This window comes from Babylonia areolata, chromosome 21 (genome assembly GCF_041734735.1).
Source record: "Babylonia areolata isolate BAREFJ2019XMU chromosome 21, ASM4173473v1, whole genome shotgun sequence".
NCBI lineage: Eukaryota > Metazoa > Mollusca > Gastropoda > Neogastropoda > Buccinidae > Babylonia > Babylonia areolata.
Genome location: NC_134896.1, coordinates 41014659 through 41031971, shown reverse-complemented (window position 1 = coordinate 41031971; position 17313 = coordinate 41014659). Strand labels below are relative to the sequence as shown.

Sequence of the window (17313 nt, the reverse complement as noted above, 5' to 3'; positions counted from 1 at the left end):
GGATCTTCTCTTGCCACTTTATGCCGAGAAGTTTTCTGAGGCTGGTGGTGTGGAAATGGTTCAGCTTTTTGGCATGGCGTTTGTAGACCGTCCATGATTCACATCCATAGAGCAGTGTGGTGAGAACTATGGCCTTGTATACTTTGAGCTTCGTCTCCAGGGTGATGCCTCTCCTGTTCCAAACGTTCTTATGGAGTCTGCCGAAGGCAGCGCTGGCTTTGGCGAGTCTGGCATTCACCTGGTCGTCGATGACAACTGTGCGAGAGAGTGTACTGCCCAGGTATGTGAACTTGTCCACCGCATTCAGTCGTTGCCCGTTGATGAAGATGTTTGGTTCAACGTAAGGCTTTCCTGGAGCTGGCTGGTGCATCACCTCAGTCTTCTTTGTGCTGATTGTGAGGCCAAAGTTGTCACAGGCAGCAGAGAACTTGTCGACGCTGTGTTGCATGTCAGCTTCGGAGGCAGCGTTGAGAGCGCAGTCATCGGCAAACAGGAAGTCGTTGACGGTGTCTGTCCTCACCTTGGTTTTTGCTTGAAGCCTCCTGAGGTTGAAGAGTGAGCCATCTGTGCGGTACCTGATGCCAATGCCTACGTCAGCGTCTCTGAGGGCATCTGTCAGCATGGCTGAAAACATGAGACTGAACAGGGTGGGGGCAAGAACACACCCTTGCTTGACTCCGTTGGAGACAGGGAATGGTTCTGAAGTCTCTCCGTTGTCTTGGACTCGGGCCAGCATCCCATCGTGTAGTTGCCGTATGATGGTGATGAACTTTCTGGGACATCCGTACTTCGCCATGATTCTCCAAAGGCCATCTCTGCTAACAGTATCGAAGGCCTTGCTCAGATCAACATAGGTGGAGTAAAGGTCGGCGTTCTGTTCCTGACACTTCTCCTGGAGCTGCCTGGCAGCAAACACCATGTCGATAGTCCCGCGTTCTTTCCGGAAGCCACACTGGCTCTCTGGTAGGAGACGTTGCTCAAGGTGCGCTATGAGACGGTTGAGTAGCACTCTGGCCAGAGTCTTGCCTGCGACGGACAGCAGGGATATTCCACGATGGTTGTCACAGGCCTGACGATTTCCTTTGCGCTTGTACAGGTGTATGATGGAAGAGTCTTAAGTCCTGTGGAACTGCCTCATGCTGCCAGATGAGCTGGAATAGCTGATGAAGCTTCTCAGTCAGCGCCATACCACCTTCTTTGTAGACCTCAGCTGGAATGGAGTCTGAGCCAGGGGCTTTGCCATTGGATAGCAGACGGATAGCTTTCTGGGTCTCCTCCAAAGTTGGAACGGCATCCAACAACTCACTGACTGGCACCTGGGGGAGTCGGTCGATGGCTTCATCATTGATGGTGGAAGGGCGGTTCAGTACGCTGTCAAAGTGTTCAGCCCATCTCTCAAGGATCCCGTCCTTGTCAGTGATTAGGGTAGAACCATCAGCACTGAGGAGTTGAGCAGATCCGGAGGTGGTGGGACCGTAGACTTCTTTCAGGCCGTTATAGAAGTTCTTCATGTCGTTCCTGTCTGCAAAGCCCTGGATCTCATCAGTTTTGTTGTTCAACCAGGAATCCTGCATCTGCCGCAGCTTCAGCTGGATGGTGCTGCATGCGCTCTTCAGTATGTCTTTCTTTGACTGTGACTTGGGATCTTCAATGTGGGCTCTGTAGACTTGGCGTTTGTCTTCCAGCAGCTGCTTGATCTCAGTGCAGTTCTCATCAAACCAGTCTTGGGATCTTCAATGTGGGCTCTGTAGGCTTGGCGTTTGTCTTCCAGCAGCTGCTTGATCTCAGTGCAGTTCTCATCAAACCAGTCTTTGTGCTTCCTGGCAGAAGGCCCCAGGCACTCCATGGCAGTGTTGTACACCGTCTCATGCAGTGCGCCCCATCCCATGCTGCCTCCACATTCTGGTTATCCAGCACGGTGGACTCAAGGCGTTCCTCCAGGGTGTCAGCAAAGATCTCCTTGATGTTGCCTAGCTCCAGCTTGTTGACATTCAGGCGTTTGGGTGCTTTCATGCCCTGAGGCCGTCTCTTAGGCTGGATGCGGAGGTTGAGTTTGGAGACGATAAGGCGGTGGTCTGTCCAGCACTCAGCGCCGCACATGGCCCTCGTGACTCGTACGTCTTGCCTGTCCCTCTTCCTGACGATGACAAAGTCGATGAGATGCCAATGCCCAGAGCGAGGATGCATCCATGACGTCCTGTTACGGGTAGGGAGGCAGAAGACGGTGTTTGTGATAAGAAGGTCGTGCTCGGCACATGTCTGGAGAAGTAGTTGACCATTGCTGTTACAGTTGCCAACCCCATGCTTCCCAATCACGCCTTCCCAGGAGGTGCTGTCACAGCCAACTCTCGCGTTAAAGTCACCAAGAATGATGAGCTTGTCTGCGTTGGGAACAGTGGTGATGACAGCGTTCGTAGAACTTGTCCTTGATCTCATCCGGGTTGGTCATGGTGGGCGCGTAGGCGCTGACAATGGTGGTATACTTCTTCCCGTTGCATAAAGGGAGTTTCATCGTCATCAGGCGATCGTTCACTCCTTTCGGATGGCCAGCCAGCTTGCCAACGAGGGTTGTCTTCACTGTAAAGCCACCTCCAGCCTCACGTCTCTTTTCAGGTCCGCGACCACTCCAAAAGGTGTAGCCTGTGCCTCGCTCACAGAGTTCGCCTTCTTCTGCCAGTCTGGTCTCACGTAAGGCAGCGATGTCGATGTTGTACCTGGCTAGTTCACTCGCAATGAGTGCTGTGCGTCTCTGTGGTCTGTCCGGGTCGCCTCTGTCCAGAAGCGTACGCACGTTCCATGTGGCAATGGTCAATGGGGTGCTCCTTGTTTTCTTCTTTCTTTCCTTTGTGTGTCGACCGCTTGAGTAGGGTCCCCGTCAGCCGCGGTATGCTGACTAGGGTAGTGTGGAGCAGGCAGTGTTTAGGGCACCTTTTCTAGCCCCTTCCTCATGCCATGGAGGTGAGCAGTGCTGTCCTGAAGAGGGCTGCTCAGTCGCTCAGGGGGCTGTCAATCTCCACCGCTGCTCCAATCGGTGAAAAACGACCCTATGGCCTGAGCCGCCTGTGTGCAGGTCTGCGGCTACGACTGCCAGTGTACCCACACCTGTCGCTTCGTCGCTCGCCTGTCGCCACAGGGCTGGGGGAAAATGATGGTATGGGATGAAGGATGACTGATGACTTGCGCGATGACTTTGTTTATAGTGAGGAGGAGTTGCGCATCGTCGACCTCACTCTCTTGTCCGAGACCGTCTGTATCCAGTGGCAAGACGCGGTCAAAACGACTGGAGATGGAAACGGATGCAGTGGATGACCAGGATGTCCTATGTGCCTCATCCTGCCCTCAGCACTCCACAGTGCTCTGCTGCAACCGCCTTTCTCTCCGTTGAAGCATGAAGGTTTCTTCCGCAGAGTCCGCCGGATCCAGTCTTCACATGCTTGGGTAGACAAGCCCTAACTCACCGAGGGTTTGAGACCCGTCAGCTACCCTCACCTAGTTTAGCCAGCCTGTCAAAGCCGTTGCCCGGGGGTTGGGCGCTGCCGCATGCTAGCAGCTTCTAGGACCCATAAGTGAGAGCTGGGTGCCGGTGGGGGCCAATAGAGGACGAACCACTCCCGGAAGAGCGTGACAAGCCCCCCCTCTAGAAGTACTACCCCTCCCGTGCACCCCCTAACCCCCATGCGTTACAGTTTGCGAGAAGACGCAGCAGAACCAGAAACGTAGATCAGGGTGTAACCAGTTCTTCCCGAACAAGAAGTACGAGCCAGGTCTCTGTGCCTGCTTAATCTCCATCTTGATAACCTGGTTACGATGATAGGGCCAGGTTTGGGTGTGGTGGTCCAGCTGGTGAATCGGAAAGCTGGGGACAGCACAGCGCTGTCTACTTAAAAAAAAAATCAGTGAAATGTGAACTGGAGTTATGAATTTGAAATACGTGACAAAATCCGCAGAAATGTCTGTCTAGATTTTTTTGTTGTTTTTTTTTGTTTTTTGGTCTCTCTCGCTGTCTCTGTTCCGTCTATCTTTCACTCCATTCTTCCTCTTCATTTCCACCCCTCTTCCCCCCCCCCCCCTCTTCTCCCTTCTCTCTCTCTCTTTTTCTCTCCCCCCTCTCTCTCTCCTCTTTCTCTCTCCCCCCCTCTTCTCCCCCTCTCTCTCTCCTCTTTCTCTCTCCCCCCCTCTTCTCCCCCCCTCTCTCTCCTCTTTCTCTCCCCCCCTCTTCTTCCTCCTCTCTCTCTCTCCTCTTTCTCCCCCCCTCTTCTCCCCCCCTCTCTCTCCTCTTTCTCTCCCCCCCCTCTTCTCCCTCCTCTCTCTCTCTCCTCTTTCTCCCCCCCTCTTCTCCCCCCCTCTCTCTCCTCTTTCTCTCCCCCCTCTTCTCCCTCCTCTCTCTCTCCTCTTTCTCTCCCCCCCTCTTCTCCCCCCCTCTCTCTCTCCTCTTTCTCTCCCCCCCTCTTCTCCCCCCTCTCTCTCTCTCCTCTTTCTCTCCCCCCCTCTTCTCCCCCCTCTCTCTCTCTCCTCTTTCTCTCCCCCCCTCTTCTCCCCCCTCTCTCTCTCTCCTCTTTTTCTCTCCCCTCCTCTTCTCCCTCCTCTCTCTCTCTCTCCTCTTTCTCTCCCCCCCCTCTCTCTCTCTCCTCTTTCTCTCCCCCCTCTTCTCCCCCCCCCTCTCTCTCTCCTCTTTCTCTCCCCCCTCTTCTCCCCCCTCTCTCTCTCTCCTCTTTCTCTCCCCCCCTCTTCTCCCCCCTCTCTCTCTCTCCTCTTTTTCTCCCCCCTCCTCTTCTCCCTCCTCTCTCTCTCTCTCCTCTTTCTCTCCCCCCCCTCTCTCTCTCTCCTCTTTCTCTCCCCCCTCTTCCCCCCCCCCTCTCTCTCTCTCCTCTTTCTCTCCCCCCTCTTCTCCCCCCCCTCTCTCTCTCTCCTCTTTCTCTCCCCCCTCTTCTCCCTCCTCTCTCTCTCTCCTCTTTTTCTCTCCCCTCCTCTTCTCCCTCCTCTCTCTCTCTCCTCTTTCTCTCCCCCCTCTTCTCCCCCCCTCTCTCTCTCCTCTTTCTCTCCCCCCCTCTTCTCCCCCCTCTCTCTCTCCTCTTTCTCTCCCCCCCTCTTCTCCCCCCTCTCTCTCTCCTCTTTCTCTCCCTCCCTCTTCTCCCCCCTCTCTCTCTCCTCTTTTTCTCTCCCCCCCTCTTCTCCCCCTCTCTCTCTCTCCTCTTTTATTCTCCCCCCACCCCCCACCCCCCTTTCAATCATTCTGTCCACCACACAGGCACACACAGTCTCCTGTTTCTTTTAAAGTACAGACATCCAAGTTGTTATTTAGAAGAAAATAAATAAATAAAATTCCCCGTCTTAGTTCATTACGACTTTGTTCCTTCGGTAAATCGTAACAAAACCGCTAAACACATTTCCATTGTGCATACAATATTTGATTATTGATTTTTTTTTTTGGGGGGGTCCTAATCCCGCTTCCCCCGTCCCGCCTCTCACACACATCCTTCCAATATTATGTTTTTTTCTTTCTCCGATCACTGACACTCACCTTCTCCATTTTAGATTTTGTACTCTATCTTTTCCGCATTCTGTTGTCTCTGTCTGTCTGTCTCTTCCTTTCTTAGTCACCTCCCCCTTGCACCCACCTCCACACCCCCCTCCCCTCCACCTCAACCGACCCCCTTTTCATTCGAATATACAGAAATGCCGATTTCTAATTAATAATAACAATCATCATTATGATAGAAATGATAATAATTCAAATGATAATAATAATATCATTTATTTTCAGTCTAATATCATCATCTTAGATGAACAGACTATAAATAAATAAACGAAACGAACGAACATTTCCGTGGATAATATAACCCGTAAAGTCATGTTCCATCAAGTCATGTTCCCATTAGGTCATGTTCTTTCGTCAAATTATGAGGGGCGGATCGGTATCATCCATATAGATGACGGGCGCAATAGCCGAGTGATTATAAAGCGTTGAATTTTCAATCTGAGGGTCCCGGGTTCGAATCTCGGTAACGGCGCCTGGTGGGTAAAGGGTGGAGATTTTTCTGATCTCCCAGGTCAACATATGTGCAGACTTGCTTGTGCCTGAACCCCCTTCGTGTGTGTACGCAAGCAGAAGATCAAATACACACGTTAAAGATCCTGTAACCGATGTCAGCGTTAGGTGGGTTATGGAAACAAGAACACACCCAGCATGCACACCCCCGAAAACTGAGTATGGCTGCCTACATGGTGGGATAAAAACGGTCATAGACGTAAAAGCCCACTCGTGTACATACAGGTGAACTTTGGAGTTAACAGCCCACGAACGAAGAAGAAGAATCCATATAGATCTGGATCAGAGTTGCAAACTTCCAAGACACTGTTGAGAAGTTGGGTTCCTCTTTCGGCGTTATAGCTCACGCATGCTATCCAAAAACATAACAAGCTGAAGCATCACTTAATAAAGGGGGATAAAATCTGTTGTTACAAAGATTTATATCGTCACAGTAGCTGTGGAAATCGAGTTATATCAACATCAGATTCTGTTGTACATGAGCACAATACACTCATGAATGCAGAACGGCCGCAGCAACATCAGATCTACACCCCTTTTTTATTGCCTGCAGTATTGTTTTAAACGATTAGTATCTGTAGCAAATACATTAGAACTAAATCTAAATGTTTGTGAAAACACACATACTTGTTTTAGCATCCCATTAACATAACTTATGACACAAAAATAACATAATTGTACACACGGTGGTAGTTGCAGCAGTAACGAATTTAGATCTACTATCGTGTGCACATGGCTTTTGTATCATTAGATTTTTTGGTTCCGGTGCAGCTATAGTAATATTTAGCTTGTGCACAACTGTTGCAGCATATTGGTGCATCAGATCTGCATTCAGTGTCTACAGTTTGTGTGCTCTGTATGTTTGTGCACAGACGCTGTGGCAGTCATGACTATGTCTGACAATGGGCACCTTGGCTGGGTTGCATGAGAGATCTTAAATTTGCAGTGCTAAGTTTGCATAGCGTGAAAAGAATGTTCTAGTCTTCTCCAAACACTTCGGAACGTTCTTTGCCCTAAGCTAACGTGGCGCTGCTTTTCTTTGGAACATTCTTAACGCCAAGCTAAGATAGCGTTCCTGGAATTCAGAATATTCTTAACGCCATAGCGTTCCTAGAATTCAGAATTATTCTAAACGCTAAGCTAACATATAGCTTCTATGACTTCGGGATATTCTTATAACGTTGAGTTAATATAGCTTCTAAGACTTCGGGATATTCTTAACGCTAAGCTAACAGCGTTTCTAGAACTGATATCATTCTTAACCCGGCCCAAGCTGGGAGGTACCCGTAAAGTCCCCCAAGCTAACATATTGCGTTCCTAGGATTCAGAACATTCTTAACGCTAATAATGAATTGTGTGCAGGGAACGGGACGACAGTGGTAGTGGACATCTCCCCGTGCTCCGTCCAGCCCTGTGTGTTCACCTACAACATGACCGCCACTGTCCGCGTCACCTTCAAAGCCCGTCAGTTGGGTTTACACAAATCTTTATAGTTATGTTGGAACGATTGACACACACGCGTACACGCACGCACGTGCGCGCACACACACACACACACACACACACACACACACTATGACACACACACACACACACACACACACACACACACACACAACATTCCAAAAGAAAGGAGACTATGTTTACAATGTCAAACAATAGAGGATGAATTTCATTTCTTAGATGACTGCGAATTATACAAAGAAATTAGAGTAGAATTCATACAAAAAAATCAAAATTACATTCCAAATATTATTAAACCCAGTCAGCTAATACTGGAAGACAAACTTGTGGGGCTGTTTGGGAAATTTGTCAGTAACTGCTGTCAAAAACGCCATATGTAGCGTGCAAGAGTGATTCAATGTCTTGTTCAATATTTATCTATTTTTGTTTTGCTTTTTTGTGCGTGGTTTCATGTAACTTTGCATGCGTGTCTTATAAACCTTGTTCAGGTTTAATTGACATTAAAATTGATTCTGATTCTGATTCTGATTCACACACTAACTGCATGTCTAGACCTTTTTCAATGAAGAATGAGGTCGTGTGAAAATGACGTATGAAGTATATGACGTGTTGTGCAGAAATCTTTTGACAGAAAACACGCCGCATTTTGCACACACTAACAGCAAAGCCAGGCGAGGCAAAGTGATCAAGGCAAGAAGTTTTATTTTGATAGAATTATGCGTCCCCTGGTGGAGCAGGGTTCGTCACTAACGGGAGCGCTGAGCGGAACGCTCTGAAAAAACAAATTGCGCTCTGGAAAATTCCTTGACTCAGAGCGCTTGCGCTCTTGATTTTGAAAAGACATAAGCATACACTACTGTATCTAAATTGTTATTCCATTGTCCATCACAAACAAGAGTCAAAAGCGCGATCGTTTTGCATTTACCGAAGTTTGAAAGCCGTCTGTTTACGTTTTGTTAGTTCAACCGGAAGTAGGCCTAGTGAAGTGTGGTCCAAGGAAGAGAAGGCCAAACTTTCAAAAGCGTCAGAAAACTGAGAAGCCGGAAAGTGAGAGTGAGGAGAATGGATTAAGTGACTCAAGTATCGGAGAGGAATTGATGTAAACAAGAATTAAAGGTGAGAAAATGAATTTATGTTTGAGACTTGTTGCTCTATGTTTTTAGTGTGCGCTCTTAGTTTTCAGTTTGCGCTCATCAAAATTCTGAAACTAGAGCGTAGGCGCTCATGTGAAAAAATGTTAATAACGAACCCTGTGGAGCCATTAAAACAATACAAAAACACGCGTCTTCTTCACACACTACACAAGCAAAAAAACCCAGTCATGTCAAAAACGAAAATAAGCAAACAAACAAAACATTCGAGCAAATCAACACAATGTCAAACAAGCAGGGCAACAAGCTACCTGCATATGTTCTCAATCAAACACTGGATACATATTGTAATATTCGTTTGATTTAGATTGACGGCTGGTGAACATCAGACAAAAAAAAAAAAAAAAAAAAAATGCAGTAATGCTGAACTAAATATGTTCCAGTTGCACCGATATAAATGATGGTTTGTGATGTCGCAGGTGTAAAAAGAAAAGAAAAGAAAAACCCATTTGGCCGGAGGCTTTGTGATGAAATTCTTGAGATGAGTGCATGAGCGGTCTTGCCGCGTTTTGTCAGTGATGTTGTGTAGATGTATCGTGTCATTTATTTAACGCACTGACAGTTGTTGTTTTTTCAGCGAAAATATTGGTATGCTTCTTTAGTTTTGTGCAACTGCAGTCAAGTCCACTTTCGGTTTGCAACTGTGTGTGTGTGTGTGTGCGCGTGTGTGTGTGTGTGTACGAGCGCGTGCGCGCGCATTCGGGCATTTGTGTGTGAGTGTGCATGTGTGTGAGTGCGCGTCGATCGTGTGTTTGTGTGCGTGCATGCATGCCATTGTTCGTTCATACGTGTTTGTATCTCTGTGTACCAATGTGTGGGTGTGTTGCCACAGGTACGCGAGCGATACGGTTAAATCAGGTATCGATATTTCCAGTCCCAAATGTTGGTCGGCATGGTTCTTTTGTCTGTCGTCCCGCTGTTATAATATACTTTCTGCTCCAAATGTTGATTCATTTCTTTGCGCTGTTCGTGCCTCCTTATAGCCGTGGACTCCGGCAGCCTGAAGGCGCAGATCTCGGGCATCATTGAGGGCATCAGGATCGGCTGGCCCATGCCCAACCCGGACGGCTGCAAGGACTCGGGCATCACGTGCCCAGTGGCCCAGTCCAAGCAGTACACCTACGTCAGCACGCTGGCCGTTCCCAAGGGGGCCCCTCAGGTGATCGACTGGACTGTGTGGTCTGGTGTGGGGGTGGTGGGGTGTTGGTGTGTGTGTTGGTGTGGTGTGGTTTGTTGGGGTGGTGGTGTGGTGTGGTTTGTTGGGGTGGTGGTGTGGTGTGTTGGGTGGTGGTGTGTTGTGTTGGGTGGTGATGTGGTGTGGTTTGTTGGGGTGGTGGTGTGGTGTGGTTTGTTGGGGTGGTGGTGTGTTGGGATGGGGTATTGGTGTTGTGGTGTACCGGTGGGTATTGGTGTGGTGGTGATGTGGGGTGGGTGTTGGTGTGGTGGTGATGTGGGATGGGTGTTGGTGTGGTGGTGATGTGGGGTGGGTGTTGTGGTGTGGTGTGCTGGAATGTTGGTGGGATGGGGGTGTTGTAGGGTGTTGTATGCTGAGGTGTGGGTGGGGTGGGGTGTAGTGTTGGGGTTGGGTGTTGGTGTGGTGGGGGTGTTGGGGGGGTGGGTGTTGATGTGGTGTGGTGGGGTAATGGTGGGGTGTTGGGATGGGGTGTGGGTGTTGGTGTGGTGTGTGTTGATCGAGTGGGGTATCGGTGCGGTGGGACACTCGAGCAACACGCTGTCCCTTGGGAGAGTAGCAGCCCAAATTTCACACAACAGAGAAATGTGTTGTGACAAAAGAGTAAAACGTGTGTGTGTTTTATGTTTATTTATTCATTCTTTTATGCTGTTTCAGCTTCGCCTGGTAGTGGAATGGTCACTGACAGGGGCGAGTGGAGAGAAACAGTTCTGCTTCGACTTTCCCATGGAGATTTCCCGGTAGGGGCCGACGAACTGGGCTCTACCCTGCCCTGCCCTGCCCTGCTGTACCCTCCTGATGCCCTGCACTGCTGGGTCAGTTGTGTATGACTACTCTGTGTCGTGTTATGAACTGGACCTGGGATTTTTCTGTGTGTCTGTGAAATGAGTGGGGGGGGTGGCGATTCCCATGGCAAGTGTGTCGTCTCTGGACAGAACTTGTGCAATAACTACCAATCTTTGAGAGAGAGAGAGAGAGAGTGAGCATGCATGCATGCATGCAACTGTGTTTGTAGTGTGTGAGAGAGTGTGTTCAATGACTGAAAAGAGAGTTGTGTGTGAAATAAATGGTTCATCTGGTGTTACTGTGGGTTGGGGTGGGCAGAAGGACAGATAATTCATTACTGTGACCCCACCCCACCCCCCGAAAAAAAAAAAAAACCCGTTTGTTTCAATGTCATTAGTGAAGGCTGCATGTGATATGCACATGCTTATTTATTTATTTCTTTTTTTGTTTACAATAAATTTCTGGGGTTTTTTTCTCTCTTTTTTGTGGAGGGATATGTTTTGTTTCTTTTGGCTGTTACGAAAATATCGTAACTCCTGTTGATTCATCTCAGCTCTGTATCTGGTTAAGTGTGATCAAGAAGAGTAGTTCTCTCTCTCTTTTATCTTATTATCATTTTTCATAACTCATCTGGTGATCAAGTTGTATTTTGGGGAAGCATGCCTTTCCCTTGTTGCTTCTTGAACCACAAACTGCAGGGCAAAATGAAAAACAGCCAAGGCTTCAGTATTCTGATTTTGTATTGTTCAGTATCTGAATATAATAATGTATGTTGAATGTGTCGGTTCTTGTTTAGCATTGTCTCTGTCTTGATAGTCTCAGCTGATGACCTTTTGGCGCGATGGCCTAGAGGTAACGCGTCTGCCTAGGAAGCGAGAGAATCTGAGCGCGCTGGTTCAAATCACGGCTCAGCCGCCAATATTTTCTCCCCCTCCACCAGACCTTGAGTGGTGGTCTGGACACTAGTCATTCGGATGAGACGATAAACTGAGGTCCCGTGTGCAGCATGCACTTCTTAACACATGTAAAATAACCCACGGCAACAGAAGGGTTGTTCCTGGCAAAATTCTGTAGAAAAATCCACTTCGACAGGAAAAACAAATAAAACTGCACGCAGGAAAAAATACCAAAAAAAAAAAAAAAAAAAAGGGTGGTGCTGTAGTGTAGTGATGCACTCTCCCTGGGGTGAGCAGCCCGAAATGCACACAGAGAAATCTGTTGTGATAAAAAGAAATACAAATACAAATAAGACAACAAAATTTGCAATACTTTTTAGGGAATGGGATCATTGAATACAATCACAAATGGTGGAAAAGACTGAAAGAATAATGGTAAAAATGGACATTAGCCCCAAAAGAAAGACTCTGCGGTGGAACTGAAAAAAAAAATGCAGTTCTAATCACTGATGGTTTGTTTGTTTATGTGGGGTATGTAAAAGATATGTATATGTTCCAGTGCTCCCAGGGGGCATATGAAATAAAGTTCTTGCCTTAGTAATGGTTACTCATTTGCTGGTCCAGTTTTTTTGTTCTTTTCTGCCCTGTCATCTGCACCGTTTCAGTGGCATTACTCCCATGCCGCTCATTTAGATTCCCCCATACACGGCCACACCCGGGTTTGTCCGTCACAGTTCCAGCTTCGGCAGTCCACAGGGAACCATCGATGTTAGGTCGCCAGGAGGCCACACACCAGAGGAGACCCTGCACTGCTGCTGAGTCACTTCGGTGGTGTTCAGTGGTGCCTGTTCTGTTTTAACGTACTTAGGACACCACCTACTAAGCCCCCTACTAACGACAACAATGGCTTAGTCGCGGAGCCAGACTGAGTGAGCGTCCCTCCCAGAGTGGAGACTGCCACCACGTCCCTCAAACAACAGCCCCCCATGAATCTGCCGACACTGACGACATTGAGAGGACTCACCCCAAGCACGGAAGTGGAGGGGCATCGAAACTGAGGTCACCATGAGAGCAGGGCATGAAAGGCCACAGACTTTGAGACTGTTTTGTTTATATCGATGACGATGAAGGAGGATGACGATGATGATGACAATGTTGCTATGGAAGTCCATTTTGGTTTGGGACTGCGTGACAAGGCTGTACTCTACGCTTCCTGTCATAATGATATCCTGGTGTTAACCAGGCCCGAGAGATACTGACACTTGCAGTGTTGGTCAGGTAATTTGAGCAACACACCCAAAGACGCATCCTTGAAGTGGATGACACTCGACTGTGTGGTCCCAGTCTCCCCATTTAAGCCAACAGCACACTCAACCCTGGGTAGCAGCCAGCCACAGGCCGAAAAACCCACCTCCGCTGGGATTCGAACCCGCGTTCTCCCAGCCGTCAGTCCGCGACGCTAACCACTTCGCCACGGCGGCTGGTTTTGCTGGTCCAGTTACTTGTAATGCTCATTCTGACAGTACAAGTTTGTACTGAATTTGAGTACAGGTTCCAATAATTTTAAAACTCGAAAGAATTACTTTGGAAAAAAAAAAAGTTACTGCTTTACTTACCACTTTGTAACTGTTGCAAATCAAACGTGTTTTTTTTCAAAGGAGGTATAAGTTCTATCATTTGGCAACCCCAAAAATTAATTTATATTCTGCAACAATGGTGATGCTGTTCATTCGCTAGTATCAGATTTTTCTTGTACACATCATAGGGATTATAATATATATATATATATATATAGTTCACACTCTCTTCGTGTCCTGGGCACTGCTCCTTGCAGAAGTTCTGTAATTGTTTTGCATGCAGCATGTTTTTACCTGCCCAGTTTTACCTGATTTTACCTGACTTTTACTCTCTGGTTGCTATTTAACCAGCCTGTAAAGCTTTCACTTCTGTACCCTTGCCTGAAGAAGCTGTTTTTGCCGTGAAAATATGCTGCTATTTAAGAATACAAGTGTTTTAAGACATGAAGAGCCTACTGTTGTTGATACATATATAAATATATATATATATGTGGGTGTGTTTTTGTTTGTTTGTTTGTTTGTTTTTTTGCACCCAGTTTTGTCAATCTGATTGATTATGACTATGTTGATTATGACTATGATGTCTTTTTCAGAAAGCAAGGTCACTGGTGTATGTCCGAGAGGGAGTGTGCTTGTATGCCTATGCATGTTTTTGTGAGGGATCCAAAGAGTGATCTAAACAATGAAAAAATTCCTGCTACAGTTGTTCAGCAAGAGACGAAATGGGCCAAAAGGAGAACAAAAAAAACACACAAAACAACAGCATGTAACCAGGCAGACTACATATCACACTGAAAAAAAAAAAAATCAAACCAGAAAATATCACATTTTATTGATCATTATCTCGCAGGCATTGCTCATATTATATCAACCAGCAATGGGGAAAACACAGCGTTTCAGTCATTTGTGTAACATGGATATATTTATTTCATGGACACTTATGTTTAACACACACACATAGTTATTTCGCAAACTTCTTTAGAACACGAGCAACTATACCCCACTCTGACACTGTTCTTTTGTCCACATCACGTTATTCATGTTTACATCAAGGATATGACTGACACTAGCAGTTTCCTGACGGATGAAAGGGAGAGAGGGGGCAAGGGGAGGAGGGGGTGTGTGGGAGCTATGAGGGAGGATGGGGGAGGGCAGGGTAGCATTTTTTCAGCCAGGAGGAACTCCATCCAAGGAACATTCCAGAACGCATGCTGAAACAGGGACAGGAGATAAACGGTCTTCACGCCAGGCACATGATTATGTATTTGATGACGGACTGATCATACTGGCCTGTAAGTTTAAACATTACGGGGATAATAAAACACTACGTTGAAACGGAGTGAATACGTTCAATGAATCTGACCATGTTAACTTTTTTTTTTTTAACCTGAAAATGAACCTGCATTTGAAAATAATGAATACCTTTCATTAAAAAAAAAAAAAAAAAAAAAAACGAGAGAAAACCATGCACACAATATTAACGTAATATTACACTAAACTCTACACCCATTACCACATTTTCATGTAAATAATGGCACATACATTGATACATTTACACTCGCACAGCATCCTTGCTTCCAACATTTATTTCATGCATTTCAATGTGTGTGTGGGAGTAAAAATAATGCAATAATGTATCAATATTGCAAACTAAAGCATTAAACAGCCTGGGCACCGGAAAAAAAACACACAAAAACCAAACAATAATTATGCCTTTTTGTTTTACAAAATGTTATGTCTCCATAATAGATTGTTGTGTTTCTTCACATGATTGGTTGAACTGCACTGAATGGATTTCATACTTCAGGGGGGGTTTGTGATGGTGTGTTGTTGTTTTTTTCTCTCTTCCACAGCAGATTTCCTTTCTGCTCCTTTATCAAAAACATCAGTGAGCAAAAATCCAATTTGAAAAAAAAAAAAAAAAAAAATGTATTGTGGACACATGCTCCCAATATTGTGGATGAAGAGTAAACATTTTTCATACATTATAAAAATTCAGAAACGTTATACTGAATACAATGTAGAAGTATTTGAGCGCAAGCAAGCTGAAATTTTGTTGTGTCTTTCAAGGAGTTGGTAAATGACACAATGCAGGTAAGGAGAAAAATGGCCTACTTTCATCACACACACACACTTCAGTATTAGAAGACCACCAAACCACTGGCCCCCCCCCCCCCACCCAAAAAAAAGAAATACAGCAAATGAACAAAGAACGGTACAGTTCATGGGTATATGCCTGTGCACATTTCAGAATTATTTCAAATATTAAAAAACAAAGTCATGAACAAAACAGATCATATCCTTGGACTGAGCATATCAGATTCAATTTACCACACACTTTCACTCCAGATGCTTTTTACATGGTTTCACTTGCAAACTGATATGAACTCTGAGGGAAGGATTCACAACCTGTGACAATGAGTTAACGCATTGAACCCTGCGCCCAAACACTGCTCCAGCTTCAAAGCTCATCTCATCAAAACAGTTTTCATGTTGCTACATATGATTAAACCACAAGCAAAGGGAATGAACTTCTCGAACTATTTCCAGATGTGTCCAGAAGTAATGTGGAAGAAAAATGGTAATTTTCTGAGGTTTTGTTTTTGTTTTTTTGTCCCCACCCCCCACCCCCAAACATGGATTTGGCATGGAAGCTTACTGAGGCTGTGTACTTCCGAGGGTTGAATGGGTTAATATAAATATGTGGTTTCTTTTTTAGGGGTTATTTGAACAGTCTATCATGGGAAGCAGACAGACTTCATGTATGATGGGAGGAGAGTTCTACTATGTAATATTAATGGTACTTCTTCTTGTCAGGAGAGGGACCATAGTTGTCATCACTGGTTAAGAATGGTACAAATATTAATAATTAACCTAACCAGTACCAGGAAAACTAGTCTACTGATACCAGTTGATCCTCGAGAGCTGTAATGTTGCAGGGCCAGACATTCCCAGATAATTTAGTCGTCTTGGGGACAAAACAGACAAAAACAAAAAAGAACTGCTTGCCCCCCCTTCCCCCATCACTAATTTCTACTTGCTCTCCCTAGCTAAAGAAACGGTTAATAAAAGTAACTATCAGTAATGCAACAAGTCAATCTGTCATACGAGTAAAATAAATACAATAAAAACAGAAACACCATGGCATGGTGGGAGTGGAGGTGTTTAATATATAATAATAATAATAATGGATACTTATATAGCACACTATCCAGAAATCTGCTCTAGGTGCTTTACAAAAACGCTTTGTTAACATAAAACATTACATCTATGTTACATACACGCAACAAAATATGACTACACACACACACGCACACACACACTGCATACATACATTTTAACAATGCATGTGTATCTAACAGCTACCCTAACACATACGCACACATAGGCAGGCAAAAACTTACATAAACGCATGCACACACAATACACATTCATATACATGCATGTAGTTATGTAATATAGTGAAAAGAGAAGGGAGGGAACTGCTATCAGTCTGAAACTGGCTGCCCAGTCACCTTGCCACTGACTGTCAGAGATTGGTTGTCCAACTAACAAGTGGAGACAGTATTTCCAGTTGTCCACCGGAAAATCCAGTTGTCCAGGATACTCAAGACGTGTGGTATTCCAAGCCCCTGTGCTGGAGCCGAATAAGTCTGGACTCTTTTCCTCGATGGTTTATAAGCTGTCTAAATTCAGTGTCATTCATGTTATATACGCTGCATGTAAATTTAGAGTGAGTATGAATGGAACTGACCCAGCAACCAATTATAATGGAAGTGGCTCAGCCAGTAATCTTCCTGAAAAACCCATGGTTAATTTAAACAACAAAGAGTAGGTACACTTCAGGAAAACAAATGGACTTGAATGCACAATGTGCACTGCCTCTTAGTGAATGATTAACGGTTGTGTGATATGCAGCACTTTCTGATAGTCAGTCGTGTTCGACTGAGACCATCAGAACAGCAGAGGAGGTAACTGCTGTCCTGACTATCTGGGCTAGAATTAATTATAGTAGGGGAGTGTGTCTTGCCCAAGTTACACCCCTGCTCTCTCAGCCAAGAGGGTTTTAGAACAGTCGGCGTTGGGATGGTTCCCGAAGGCCAACTATGCCCCAAGGCTGCAGCACTAAAAGCCAGTGCAGTTTTGCCTCCTAGTTTAAGAGTCATAGTCCTTCACAAAAGACTGAGCTGTAAATGAT

At 46.0% G+C, this 17313-nt stretch overlaps 1 protein-coding gene across 1 annotated transcript in view; it reads left to right on the top strand.

The window, feature by feature from the left end:
- LOC143295920 (NPC intracellular cholesterol transporter 2-like) overlaps positions 1-14568 on the top strand; it is a 20358-nt gene extending 5790 nt beyond the window's left edge. The window contains exons 2-4 of the mRNA XM_076607605.1: positions 7412-7513; positions 9648-9823; positions 10514-14568. Coding sequence (XP_076463720.1) covers positions 7412-7513; positions 9648-9823; positions 10514-10600 — 365 coding nt within the window. The 3' untranslated portion in view covers positions 10601-14568. The remainder of the gene's footprint in view (positions 1-7411; positions 7514-9647; positions 9824-10513) is intronic.
- Positions 14569-17313: the final 2745 nt, after the last annotated feature.